The following is a 13,964-nucleotide window of genomic DNA, read 5'->3' on the forward strand; positions in this document are numbered from 1 at the left end:
AACACATCCACACATACATTAGAAAGAACAAGTACATACACCTTAAATTTACACAATTTTATATGTCAAATATATTTCAATTTTTAAAAAAGAAGAAAGAAAATAAGTACAGTCTTGCCTCAATGAGTACGGTAGGTGCATTCTAGGAAAATTTAGTGAATGTAAAATGCCTGTAAATATCCTTTATGTTTATATATATGTAAAACAGAATTCAGTTCTAGTTTAGCTATTACAAACAGGGTTTTCATTTACAGGAATATCTTGGTAACATTCAAAAGGGTTTGGGACCAGTTTATACACTACAGGATGCCTACCTAGCATCCCTGCCCCCGTTCTAAAGGCCAGTTGTGCCCCTAGTCATTGTGATAACCCAAAACAATCATGGTACGGGTTGAATTGTATTCCCCCCAAAAGATATTAATGTCCTAACCCCCAGTACCTGTGACCATGACCTTATTTGACAATAGAGTCTTTGCAGATGTCATTAAGTTAAAATGAAGTTAGACTAGATTAGGGTGAGCTAAACTACTGGATTAGCAACGACTTGGTTTCCTTATAAAAAGAGAAAACAGACACAGACACACACAGGGGAGAAGGCCATGTGAAGACAAGAGCAGAGATTGGAGTAATGCATTTACAAAGCGAGGGACACCAAGGATTGCCAGCCACCCCCAGGAGTTAGGAGAGAGGCAGGGAACAGATGCTCCGCAGAGCCTCCAGAAGGAATCAACCCTGCAGTACCTTGATTGCAGACCTCTGGCCTCTGGAGACATAGAGGATACATCTGGTTGTTTTAAGCCACCCAATGTGTGATACTTGGTGACAGCAGCCCTGGGAACCAATTACTAAGCTCCCACACTGTGCAATGAGTACACTGTGGGGAACCTGTCATTGTGTCTCCCTCCCGCTCAGCGTCCAGTTCCCTGATCAGACAGCACCCCTCAACAGTGCCTTCCCTAAACCCCTTAATCAAAGTATCACCCCACCCCCATTGTTCTCATCCCTTTACCCTGCTTAAAATTGTCTTCACTTTTCATTACCTAACATGATATCATCTATTTATTCCCTTAGTTGTTGTCTGTCTCCCCAACTAGAACGGCAAGCTCCACGCAAAGGCAACTGTGTCTCATTCCCTGCTGCACCCCAGCACCCAGGACAGCCCTGGCCAGCAACATGCGTTCCATTGACATTTGCTGAACTAATGAGTGAGGATTCTTTTGCTCAGAGAGGGCAAATGTAACCTTGGCATAATGAGGAATAGAACAGAATAGCTTCCCTGGAGAAGCGAGCAAAGAGAGGTATCAAGAGCTTCTGAGAGCTGGAAGACTTGGGGGAAAAGTCACTTGAGATATTTTCCTGGAAGTTGGAGGTGTGACCTCTTTCAGTCGCGGAATTTTGCAGACGTGATGTGCAAACATGCATATGCTTGCCTGGCAAGGCACTGGATCCAGAAAGGCTACATCTGTCGCATTTGTTTGAAGCCGATCCAAGTAGGCTAAACATGCATTTGGAGAGCTGGGAAAGAATTTTATATCTTGCACGTGCTGTCAGAGGCAGTAGGGAAAACGTGTTGGGAAGAGAGAGCACATACTAAACAGCCAAACTGGTGCTGTGAGGTTACACACAGGGTTTCTTAGCCTCGGCACTGTTGACACTTTGGGTTAGACAGTTATTTGTTGGTGAGGGGCTTCCCTGTGCAAAGGGTGATTGGCAGCAAATGACAACCTCACCAGTTATGACAACCAAGAACGTCTGCAGATGTGGCCAAATGTCCTCTGGGGTTCTGGGGGCAAACTCACCGCTGGTTGAGAACCACTGAGTTATACGTGGTGCTTGTCTACTCCCCCTCCTCCATTTGCAATTCCCCATACATCCTACACACACGCACACACATGCGCACGCGCGCACACCCCACACATGTACGGTAGGACAACACTCTCAACTCCCCTCAAAGGAAGCTTTATTCCTATGTGTACTCCCTCCGAATGTGCGCTGGGATTTCCTGATGTCATCCGTGGTCAACCATTATATTAGTAGCCTATGACAAAATACATCTCTCGGGATTCCTGCACATATGTAATTCCCATCTACATTGAGTCTAGACTTGACCATGTGACCTCCTTTAGCCAATGGGACATTAGCGGGCATGGTGATACAAACAAGCTTGTTAAACACTGACACATTCAGGCTTGTCCTATTAGAACATTCCTTTCTTGAGAGCCAGTACCATGTAAAGAAGATCAGGCTAGACTCCTGAAGGCCCAGAGGCCACATGGAGAGACACACTGGTAGATGAGAAGCCATTGTGGATGTTCCAGTTCAAGATGAACTTGGGCTGAATGCAACCGTGAGTGATCTTGGCTACACCATGTGGAACAGAAGAACTGTTCAGCTGAGCCCAGTCAACTCACAGGACTGGAAAACAGGAAATCAGTTTTGTTTTAAGCCAGTAAGTTTTGAGGTACTGTGTTACATAGCAAGTCAGCTGAAACATTAGCAAATGTCTAAGCTGATGAAAGTAAGAAACAGTGCAGAGCTGGAGCAGGCTCATGCTAGCTCACAAGAGCAAACTGTTAAATTTTCAGTAATTTTCTGAGTCAATTATTAAATATTAAATTATATTAACTTAGGTAGAAATAAATTATATCTTTTAAAAGGTAATACTCAAAACATATCATTTTTTAAATTATTTTAATCCATTTTACTATTATCCATGCTCTTGGGGTTGTGTCTATTGTATCCGTATGGTGACCATACTATATAATAGTGTGCTACGGCTCATCTCTCTCCAACTCTGCATTCAATGACATCACATTCACAGCTTGAAATTGGCCATAGTAGGAGTATTTATACCACAGAAATTGCCAAATTCTACAAACCAGAGTTTTTTGTCCAGACAGCCAGTTGTTAAATGTATCTGCATATCACTGGTACTCTCCCTAGAAGGGCTTAAATAATAGCAATAATAATAACTAGGAGACGACTTCTATGTGTCAGCTGCTGTTCTAAATTCTTCACAACTCTATGGGGTTGGCACTATTATTGGCCTGATCTTACAGATGAAGAAATCAAGGCACAGAGAAGTTAAATACTTTGCCCAAGGTTATAGTACTCGTAAGCTCTAGAGCCAATGTACTTAGGCATTCTGGGTACCATGCCTTTACACATAGGCTGCCCACATTTTCCAAACCACTAGTCAGGGTACAAGATCTAATAAGTGCAATGTACTTGGGGGGAGTACAGGGCAGAATACTTGAAATTAGGACTCTATGTTCACAGTACTTATGACTTAGAGGTTTTAATTTTATGCAAAATTTTAATTTTATGCAAAATTCAAATAAGAGCTTCTATAGGATTAAAAAATAAAAGCAAGCAAGACCAAAGAAGAAACTATGTAATAACGAAGTGAAAAGTGGTTACCTATGCCAACCCACACCTGTCCACATCTGCGTCCTCGCATAGAATTCTCTGAAGGGTCAAGCAGATGGAACCAGCGTCCAGTCCACTACTTCACTAACAAAGACAACACCCTTCTAAGGTCTATAGGTGAAAGAGCCCGCCCCACTGTGCATCTCTATCTTATCTTTCTCTTTCCTCCCGTGGACAGCTGCTTGCAGTAGTTTTCAAAGCCATCTATATAATGAAAGTAACAAAAATACTTAGAGTTAGAGAGGGGGGAGGGATGAATATAGGTGGAGCACATAGGATTTTTAGGGCAATGAAAATGTTACCAAATCAGGTCGGGCTGCTCGCTGCTTGAAAAAAATCAATACTCGCAGAATTTGGTAGAAAGGAAAGTTGCCTTTAATCAGAATGCTGGCAATCTGGGGAGACGGTGGACTTGGTGTCCCCCAAAGACCATCTCCAAAGATTTTGCTCTGCCATGAAAGTGTTCATCCTCACTCGGCTCTGTGGCCTCTCTCCACACACTGCCCAGAGCGGGCAGGAAGGACGCCACGCTGCCCTAGAATACTTCAGTGGACAATAAATGCTTAGCCCAATCAGTTTGCCTTCCTCCCTTACAGCACTTAGAGGCATTTTACTCATGGTTTACTGGCATCCTGTCACACGTGATGGATCGTCTGTCCTCTGAGCCCACAAAAGTTATTAGGAGCCTGTGAATCAAGAATAGTTATCCAGTCCTATGGGAGATATTCCCAGCATTCTCTGACTCCACAGCCCTCTGCCCAGGGAGGCCTTTGGAATAGGCCACTACATGCAGAGCATAATTTGGAAGGTTTACGCTTCCCTATAGAAGCTTCCTGAGCTGGCTTATACCAGTGCCTACAATTACACACTTAGATATTAATTTCTCTGGCATAATGTTTGCATATAATTTTTTTAAACCCAACTGCCCAAAATAGGGGAATTATTAAATTATGCTGCATCCATAAGATGGGATATTATGCAGTTGCAGCTAAGGCAGAGGTGGCTCTAGGCTGTCCTTGCTTCTTAGGACAGCTTTGGACGAGATAGAGATCAAGAATTCTAAGTCCTACTCCTCTCCTGGCCACGCGTAAGGGCTGTAAAGATGAGAAACTTGCAACCACTGCCCACTCTGCCGTGGAAGAGGGAGCTTCACCCTCTGGTCTCCTCCTTCCTTTAGTCTGGAGGAGGCCTTTTAGAAACCCTAGTTTATGTGAGTTGTTTCTCACTGTATGTGGGACTGATCTTGCCGCCTGTCAAGATCAACATCACATTTTCCCCTCTGCTTTGATACTGTACCATTTCAACTGTAGGTGTCAAATCCTTTTGATTCCACATGAAATACTACCCTTGGTTGCTTTCATGTATGTTTTATGAGAACCCCTAGGCATGAATATTTATTTAAGCAACTTGGAACACAACCCTTTGATTTTCCTTTTCTGTTCTGATTCATGTTTAAAGGTTGGGGGACATGCACTATGTCATAGTTCACCTGTAATGGCTTTGGCCTCCTCACCCCTTTCCTTACAGGGCCAAATAGTTGTCTAGGAAACGGAAAACGTTGCCTGGGTTTGTGTCAGTTAGCAGCATGACAAACATTTCTGTTTTACTGATGAAACAGAACTCTTTCCTGTGCAATGTCAGCTTTCCTACACAATATGTCAACGGACCTTTGTCATCCAACTGTTGCCTGTTTGGTTTCCTTCCACGGTGACTGACTTGGTCAACCCTTCATCCATATTAATAGTTTCTGTGCATTCAAAGACATGGTCAAGAGGATGAAAAAACAAGACAAAGACTAGGAGAAAATATTTGCAGAACATAAACATGATAAAAGGCCTATATCCAGAACATATACAGAATCCTCAAAACTCAATAATAAGAAAACAACCCAATTATAAATCAGGCAAAAGATTTGAGCAGATATATGCAGAAGGCAAAAAATCCCATGAAAAGATACTGAGCATCATTTGTCATTCCAGAAATGGAAATTAAAATCACCATGAAAGGGAGTTCCCTGGTGGTCCAGCACTTAAGACTCCGAGCTTCCACTGCAGGGGGTGTGGGTTCGATCCCTGGTCAGGGAACTAGGATCCCACACAAAATAAATTCACCATGAAGTACCACCACACTCCTAGAACGGCTATAATGACAAAGACTCATCATAGATATGGAGTATCTGAAACTATCCTACACTATCCAGTATCGGTGGGTATGTAAAATGACAACTACTTTGAAAATGACTGATACTTTCTTAAAAAGTTAAACCTGGGCTTCCCTGGTGGCGCAGTGGTTGAGAGTCTGCCTGCCGATGCAGGGGACACGGGTTCGTGCCCCGGTCCGGGAGGATCCCATATGCCGCGGAGTGGCTGGGCCCGTGAGCCATGGCTACTAAGCCTGCGTGTCTGGAGCCTGCGCTCCGCAGCGGGAGAGGCCACAACGGTGAGAGGCCCGCGTACAGCAAAAAAAAAAAAAAAAAAAAAAAAGTTAAACCTACACTTACCATACGGCCCAGCCATTCCACATCTAGGAATTTACTCATCAGAAATGAAAACATATATTTATACAAAGACTTGAACAGGAATGTCCATAACAGCTTTCTTTGTAATAGCCAAACACTGGAAACAATCCCAACGTTCACCAACAGCTGAATATACCACTAATTGTGGTATATCAATCCCATGGAATACTACTCAGCAATAAAAACATATGCACCACTGATATACCCAACAACATAGTTGACTCTCAAAATAATTATGCTGAATGAAAGAGACCGGATCAAAAAAAAAAAAAAGAGTACCTAGTTTAACACCCATTTGTATAAATTTCTAGAAAATATTAACTAATCTAAGAGACAAAGCAGATCAGTGGTTGCCCATGGACAAGGTGGGGTAGGGGTAAAAAGAGATTGCAAAGAGGCAGAAGGAAAATTTTGGAGGTGATGGATATATTCATTATCTTGATTATGGTCATGGTTTCACAGGAATATATTTACGTTAAAACTTATAAAATTATACACTTTAAATATGTACAGTTTATTAAATGCGAAATTATACCTCAATAAAGCTGAAAAATATCTATGTACAGTATGCATCAGTTATTGGCTACGTAATGATTCAAGAAGGAACTAGAAAACGGTCTACCAACTTGGGTTACTAAACTGGGCGATTAGAGACTTCCCTGGTGGTCCAGTGGTTAAGACTCTGCACTTCAAATGCAGGGGGTGCAGATTCGATCCCAGGTCGGGGAACTAAGATCCCACATGCCACATGGTGCGGCCGAAAAAAAAAAAGAGAAAAAATTGGGAGGTGGGCAGCCATGGGTGCACATCTCTTCAGTTGCCAGCCTGACCTTCAGATCTGGTCCAACTAAATCCAAAGATAAGTGAAAAGTGGGTGTCCAGAAGATCTGTAATATGGAAACCTCTTTACCAATGTATCTGAAATTGAATAGGATGGTCACAGAGGCTGTGACAACCCATACAAGCTGAGCTGCAGGCAGGTTAAACCAGAGTAGTTAAGGAAATCATTCAACGGATTTGTCTCTGCTACTGATAAAAAGTTGTATGGTTACCTGTGTGAGACACAAATGTGGGAAATAACCTGTTTCAAGTTAGGTGCCCTTAAGCTTAACACCTTAAATTTCCTGAATAATAATGCAAACATTCATACATACAGTTTATTACCATCTCAAGTCCAATAAATAAAAATAAAATTAAAATATTGAAAAATAAAAATCTCCTCTGCAAAGGGTTACTAAGAGTTGTCTCTCAGGGCTACCCCTTGATAACAATACAAAAGTTTCAAAATTCAGGGCTTCCCTGGTGGCGCAGTGGTTGAGAGTCCGTCTGCCGATGCAGGGGACGCGGGTTCGTGCCCCGGTCCGGAAAGATCCCACATGCCGTGGAGCGCCTGGGCCCGTGAGCCGCGGCCGCTGAGCCTGCGTGTCCGGAGCCTGTGCTCCGCAATGGGAGAGGCCACAACAGTGAGAGGCCCGCGTACCGCAAAAAAAAGAAAAAGTTTAAAAATCCACACTGCTAAATTTTTGTGAGCGTTTTGTATTTCTGCTAGAGTTTGCGCTTTTTAAATATCATGGTCATATAATTTTGTAAAAAGTCATTTTTCTACCCGTAGTGGGTTGAATGGTGGACCCCGGAAATATATACCCAGGGAGTAATGCCCAGAACGTGTGAATCTTACCTTATTTGGAAAATGGGTCTTTGCAGGTGTAAGTAAGTTAAGGATCTTGAAATGAGGAGATTATCCTAGATTATCCAGGTGGGCCCTAAATCCAAGGACAGGTGTTCTTATAAGAGAAAAGCAAAGGGAGATTTGAGACAGAGATTAGAGGAAAAGACAAGGCTTGGTGAAGTTGCAGGCAGAGAATGGAGTGATGTGGTCCCACGCCAAGGAAGCCAGCAACCACCAGAAGGTGGAAGAGGTAAAGTAATCTTCCCTAGGGCCTCTGGAGGGAGTGACCTGCCAACACTTTGATTCAGACTCCGGCCTCCAGAACTGTGAGAGAATAAATTTCTGTTGTTTTAGCCACCAAGTTTGTGGCACAAAGCCTCAGCAAACCAATACACTACCTCATAAAGCACTAAAGATGAAGGTGACAGTATCACCAATGTTGTAGGTTTGTTATGAGGATTAAAAAACTTAAATGAGTTAATAGTCCTAAAGCACTTAGAAGAGTGTTTGATACCAAGTAAGCACTATACAAGTTCTAAGTAAATATTTACCAAAAAGAATTTCTCTGGCGTCAACGCAACTGGGTGTTCATGACATTGCTTTACCGGTGCATGACTGGTGGATCCGACGCCATAATACTGGAGCCTCTTGTTAGACTACGGAATTAAAACAACATTCATGACGATGATGAATAGGCCAAGAAGAGTGGACTCCATCAAGGTTCGTTTTTGAACCCGAATGTTCTATAAAAGGAACCCTTCAATTCTCAATGCATTTGGGTCCTTGCTTCTCTATTAGTTGTCTGTACAACTCCTCAATCCCTAAACGCAACGTGAAACGGGATCTGGGGGCCCTGGGGAAAAATCACTTTTATTGCTTCCGTTGAACGCCTAAAACCCAGCGAGACCCCCAGAAAGCAGAAATCCCAAGCCGATTCCGCGCGCCACCTGCAGAAAACTACGATTCCCAGAAGGTTTTGGGGGGGGTGGGGAGGGGAGAACGGACCGCGAAAGGGGGCGGAGTCTAAGGGAGAAGGTCGTAGGCTGATTCCATTGGCCTGAGCGGGAGGGGTCGCCTGGGCGGGGTTTAGCGCCGGCCGATCGGCGGCCTGCGCGCTCTTGGTACGATCGGCGGGGATACGGGCAACCACGGCCGGCGCTCAAGTTTCCCGGGCAGGAAGCGCGGGGCGAGCCGGAAAGGCGCCGGGACCGTTGTCCGCTGGACAGGCGGCGGTCGCGCGCGGACTGCGATATGCAGAGCATAAACCTGGGCAACAAGGAGAGCGGCAAGATATGGCACCGCAAACCATCCCCGGCCACTCGGGACGGGTAAAGGCCGCGGCGGGAGGCGCGCGCTGTGGAGGGGGATGGCCGCCGGCGAGGGGCGGGTCCGCGGCTTTGGCGAGGCGTTGGAGGGGCTGTTGGGGAGGATCTCGGGAAGGGGTGCGGGGGGCCGGATGGAGGTTCGGGTCCTGACTCTGATCCTGCCCCGGATACCTGGGTTGGGTGACCTCGAGCAACCCAAGTGCCCTGAGTTTCATGATCCTTAGAGACCCCCCTCCCAGTCCTGGGGACGGGGTCTCATTAGAATCAACGTGGAGCGGGAGGTCCTGGTTTATGCCAGGGAATTTGAGTTTCTGGTGAGTACCAGGACTGCCTGCCTTAATTAACACAATCCCTGTAGTATTCCTGGCACGCAGTTGATGCTCAGTAAATACTCATTAGTTATTCCAGCTGGGAAAGAACTCAGGAGGAGGAACTGATGCGGGAGGAGGAGAACAATGCATTTCTCCCCCTTCCAAATGCCGCAGTTTATCCATCCTTGAATCATTGTTTGTATTCAGGCAAGCATTCGCTCATCGACTATTTGATGAGCACTTACTATGTGCCAAGCTTCTAAGCGCTGAGGGACAGCTGTGGACCAAAACAAACTTCTGGTTCTCTTGGAGTTTACGTATTAACGTGTATGGTGATGATAGCGGTGGAGGAAGGGGTTGCGGTTCACAAGGTAGGGCACTCTTTCTAGTAAGGCTATAGTTGCTGCTGCTTTTTTTTTTTTTTTTTTGATAAACTTTGTTTCTTTAGGACAGTTTTAGGTTCACAGCAAAATTGAGAGGAAGGTACAGAGATTTCCCTTATACCCCCTGCTCCCACACATGCCTAGCCTGCCCCTATTAATATTCTCCATTAGATATTTGTTGCAATTGATGAACCTGCATGAAGACATCATTATTACCCAAATTCCACAGTTAACATTAGGATTCAGTCTTGGTGTTCTACATTCTGTAGGTTTGGACAAATGTATAATGACTCATCCACCATTACGGTCTCATACAAAGTATTCTCACTGCCCTAAAAATTGCCGTTGCCCTGCCCATTCATCCCTCCCTCCCCAACTCTTCTTTTCATTCAGTCCCCAGGTATCTGTCCTGTTTGAGGCTCCTGGGTGACTTTAATGGAAGCCTTTATCCCAAAGTGGTACCATCTTGGTTCCAGTTGCTGCACACAGATTAACCTTATTGCTTCTAATTCCTTCGGATCCCGTGGACTTTGCTGCCTCACTTGCACTCATATTGCAGTGTGTTTCTTGTTCTCGTGATTTTTCTGTTGATCCTTTGCTTGCTCCTCAACAAATCAGTGCCAACTACACATGCCCAAAGCACACTGCTGCACATTGTACCATTAGTTTCTTTGGTTTCTGGTTGCTATCAGTCCCCTAACAATACTGCTGTCCCGTCAACTGCATTGAATAAACATTTAATCTAGAATAGGGGTACTTCAGTAGAGGTTTTCATTTTCAAATTTGGAGTTTATGTAAATAGCACCCTTACTTCTCACGTTCCCTAAATGTTGTAAAAGTTATGCCAACCCACAATAATTCTCTTTCTTGCTGTTATAAAATATCTAGGTACACATGCAAGATTCAAAAAATGAAAGAAATGAGTTTGTGTGCAAATATCCTCATTTGTTTCTTTCACTAAAACATAGCTTTCTTTCTGTTCAATAAAACCCATTGTTACGGTGTTGAGAGAAGCAAGGAGCATTGACTGTGGAGTCAGATGCACTTTAGTTGAAGTAAATGTCCACTCACTAGCTCTGTGACCTTGGGCAAGTTAATCTCTTAGGCTGTAAGTGAAAATAATCATACTTAACAGCAAGATTGTCTTAGGGAATTAGTGTCTCATGCATCTTGGTGTTCAGTAAATATTTGATGTTTTTACTATGTTTAAGGACTGAGGAACTCTATCAGGCAAATTGTGAGCAATTGAAAAGCCGTTTTAAATATTTGCATGTGTGATTTATATGAAAAATCAGAAGGACAGAATTTTGCTATTAAATGTGATTATATCATGATGATAGGGTTATAATCAAATTATTAGTGTTTTTCTGTATTTTCCATATTTTGAACAGTGATCATGTAATCCAGACACATAATAAATGTTACAGAAAAAAGACTGGAGGGAAAAGTCGTTTGCTTGGTCTGAGCTTAATTGCCAGGGAACATTTTGATGTTGTTACTTATTATTTCAATACATTTATCCCCCCATCCCCCTTTGGGAATGTCAAACAGAAACCAGAGCTGGACAGTAGTTAACGTAAAAACAGACTGTATTCAGGACTGTCGCAATAGAGGAAACAAGACAGGGTAGAACTGGGCTCAGTTCTGAATACAGCCTGGGCAAGTGGGAAGCTATAGCCAAGGAGAAGGGTGGGGGTCGCTGGATGGAAAATTACTAAGAGAAAACATCTGGGGTTAAGGGAGTTCTGGCTAAATCTACCTCACAGGATTCCTGCTGAAGACAGGCCAAGGTGATCAGACATCACTTGAGAGATGGTGGAGAATGAGGAACCCATCTGATGTCAAGGAAAGTAGTATTGAGGGTAGGGGGGTTCTGATTAAACTGACTAAGCAGCATTCTTGCTAAAAGTAGATTTTATAAGGGAGTGCACAGAAGGGCCTAGGAGAAGGTTTGGGAGCCTGACTAAAGTCTGGTCAAGCCAAGAATCTTTGTCAGGGACTAGATTAAAAATAATTTTACTGTTTTACCCAATGAGTCTGAAAGCCTTATTTTTAGATATGCTGTAGAAAATGTTTGATATACTTAATTCAATGTAGTGTTTTTTAAATGAAGTGATAATGAGGCAGATGTTTCAAATATTAAAATTCAAATTCGTAGAAAGTCAATTAAGATAAAAAATTTCATGATTTGAAAACTTGTTGCAGGAGAGAATGGGACTTTTCTGGTCTTCATGACCCAAATATAAACACATATATTATTTTAAAGAGTTAGTTAATTTGTGCTACAAGTTTTATAACAGTTTTCTTTTCAGCAGATACATGGTACATGATCTTCCTCTCAAAAAATAATAGCTTTAGACAAATATACCTAAAAATAAAACTCATGTACACTTGGAACGTTCTGTAATCACAAAAACAAAATCTCATTAGGATATCTTAAAGTTAGGATATTGAATTGAATTTTTTTTTACATGTGGTAGCTTGTGATTTATATAAAACTCTCTACTTTTCACTAATTACTTCATTGTTTTTATCATGGGTCTGTTGCTTGATGTAACAATTCAGCTACTCAATCAGAAATACATTTTCTTATCATATCCTGTTGTCTGTGACTTAATCACAGTTTATAAATCTCTTCGTGTGTGTTTATATTTTTTAGTGTCTGTCTTTACTACTAAACTGAAAGCTTCCTGAGGGCAGGGCTCCTGTCTATCAACTACTCTTAGCTCCTGGCTTGTTCAGTGTCTGACACCCTGGGTTTTCAGCTATTTGATAAATAAATGAATGGTAGCTACTTTGACAATAACTTCCAGGACAGTTTTCAGAAATCCTTGTAGGGTTGCTTCTAGGAGAGGCAGAGGAGCCGCAGCAATAGGAGAGGGAAGACAGGGGTAGGCAGAAAACTTCAACATTAGTGAGGCATACTACAAAATCCATGGTTTTCATGACAAGTAATGCTTGACATAGAATTTAATGGTTCTTGTTTTTGTTTTTTTTGACAGAATTATAGTGAACATCATTCACAACACTTCTGACTACCTGCCCAAAGTTTTACGATTTTTGAATGTGGCTTTTGATAGCTCAGGTGATTCTTTAATTGCTGGGGACCATCAAGGAAATATCTATGTTTTTGACTTGTATGGAAACAGGTGAGCAGATACTTTGGCTATTTACCAAGTAATTAACTCCTTGACTATTTTAGTACCTGCTATTAATTATTCATTCGGAAAGATTTATTAAGTTCTTACTGTATTTCAGGCACTTTGTAAAACTCTGTCATAAGTGTTGGTAGAATAACGTGAGAAAGAATAGAAAGATAAAATGGTTGGATTACTTTTTCAGAGAATTAAAGTTCTGGTTTTAACAGCATCTCTAGTAGCTTTTTTCCCCTTAAATTTAAAATTTTATTATTGCTAATTTATCAGTTAATGTCTGTTAATTGTTTAGAAAGAACACAGTTTCCTTTGTACATTATTGTCAGTATACTAGATCTAGGAGTTTTAAAGAATTGATCCTTACTCTTCCTCGTCTTCTCTTCCTTTGCCGGACAATTAATGAAAAAGCAATTAGGTGGGATTGATTAAGGCAGGCATCTGTGCAGTGAGGGTGGGTGGATGGGAGGGAAAACTGTGTTAGCCCAGCCAGAGAGTCAGAACGTGTCTGCCTGGGGGCAGGGCAATCATGGGAAAGAGGGGAGGTTTGGTCAAATGAGTAAATAGATTGAGGATGATGGGGGCCAGATTCCTCACTATTGGAAAGGGGAATTACAAACCTGGAAAGGGAGAATACTCGACTGAACCCTGTGGAACTGGATTGTAATTGGGTGTATCTGTGTGAACTCCTGGTTTTGAGCATGTATAGACAGACATAGAAATGAACAGAGGTGTGTGTATGAGAAAGTGCATGAATTATATGTACATATATTTCCTAGCTTTGTCCACGCATAGGACCTGGGAGCAGTAACACCGCAGTAGTAATGAACATACCTAGTGCCCAGTTCTTTTCTAAATATCACTCTCTATTACAAGAAATCAGGGATCCTTGCAGAGATAGCCAGTTTCAGGATGGAGGCAGTGAGAGTACAAGATGAGCCTGGAACACTTTGTAGCCAGAAAGAAGGACTTGTTCAGAGAATGACGGGGATGTGTCAAAAAGACATAAACGTCAGCTTGAAGGAGCTCTCTCTGGGCAGATTGGAGACAATTTGCGTTTCAAAATAATTGATAGTGATGGGTCGTAATCCACTGAATAAAACAGAAATTCGTGAATTCATGCTGTAATCAACAAACAGATAGTTTAATGAGAATGGATATTTGCATAGTCGCAAAG

General features: G+C 42.5%; 1 protein-coding gene across 5 annotated transcripts in view; it reads left to right on the plus strand.

Annotated features, from left to right (window-relative positions):
* Nucleotides 1–8,750: 8,750 nt before the first annotated feature.
* TBC1D31 (TBC1 domain family member 31) overlaps nt 8,751–13,964 on the plus strand; it is a 61,281-nt gene continuing 56,067 nt past the window's right edge. For 4 of the 5 annotated variants that reach the window (XM_059995142.1, XM_059995146.1, XM_059995144.1 and 1 more), the window contains exons 1-2: nt 8,751–8,944; nt 12,638–12,784. In XM_059995142.1, the coding sequence (XP_059851125.1) occupies nt 8,868–8,944; nt 12,638–12,784 (224 nt within the window). In that variant the 5' untranslated portion in view covers nt 8,751–8,867. Of the gene's footprint in view, nt 8,945–12,637; nt 12,785–13,964 lie in introns of those variants that run through there. The other variant, XM_059995147.1, reaches the window with a different exon arrangement.

The sequence above is a fragment of the Delphinus delphis genome, chromosome 17 (assembly GCF_949987515.2).
Source record: "Delphinus delphis chromosome 17, mDelDel1.2, whole genome shotgun sequence".
Taxonomy (NCBI): Eukaryota; Metazoa; Chordata; class Mammalia; order Artiodactyla; family Delphinidae; genus Delphinus; species Delphinus delphis.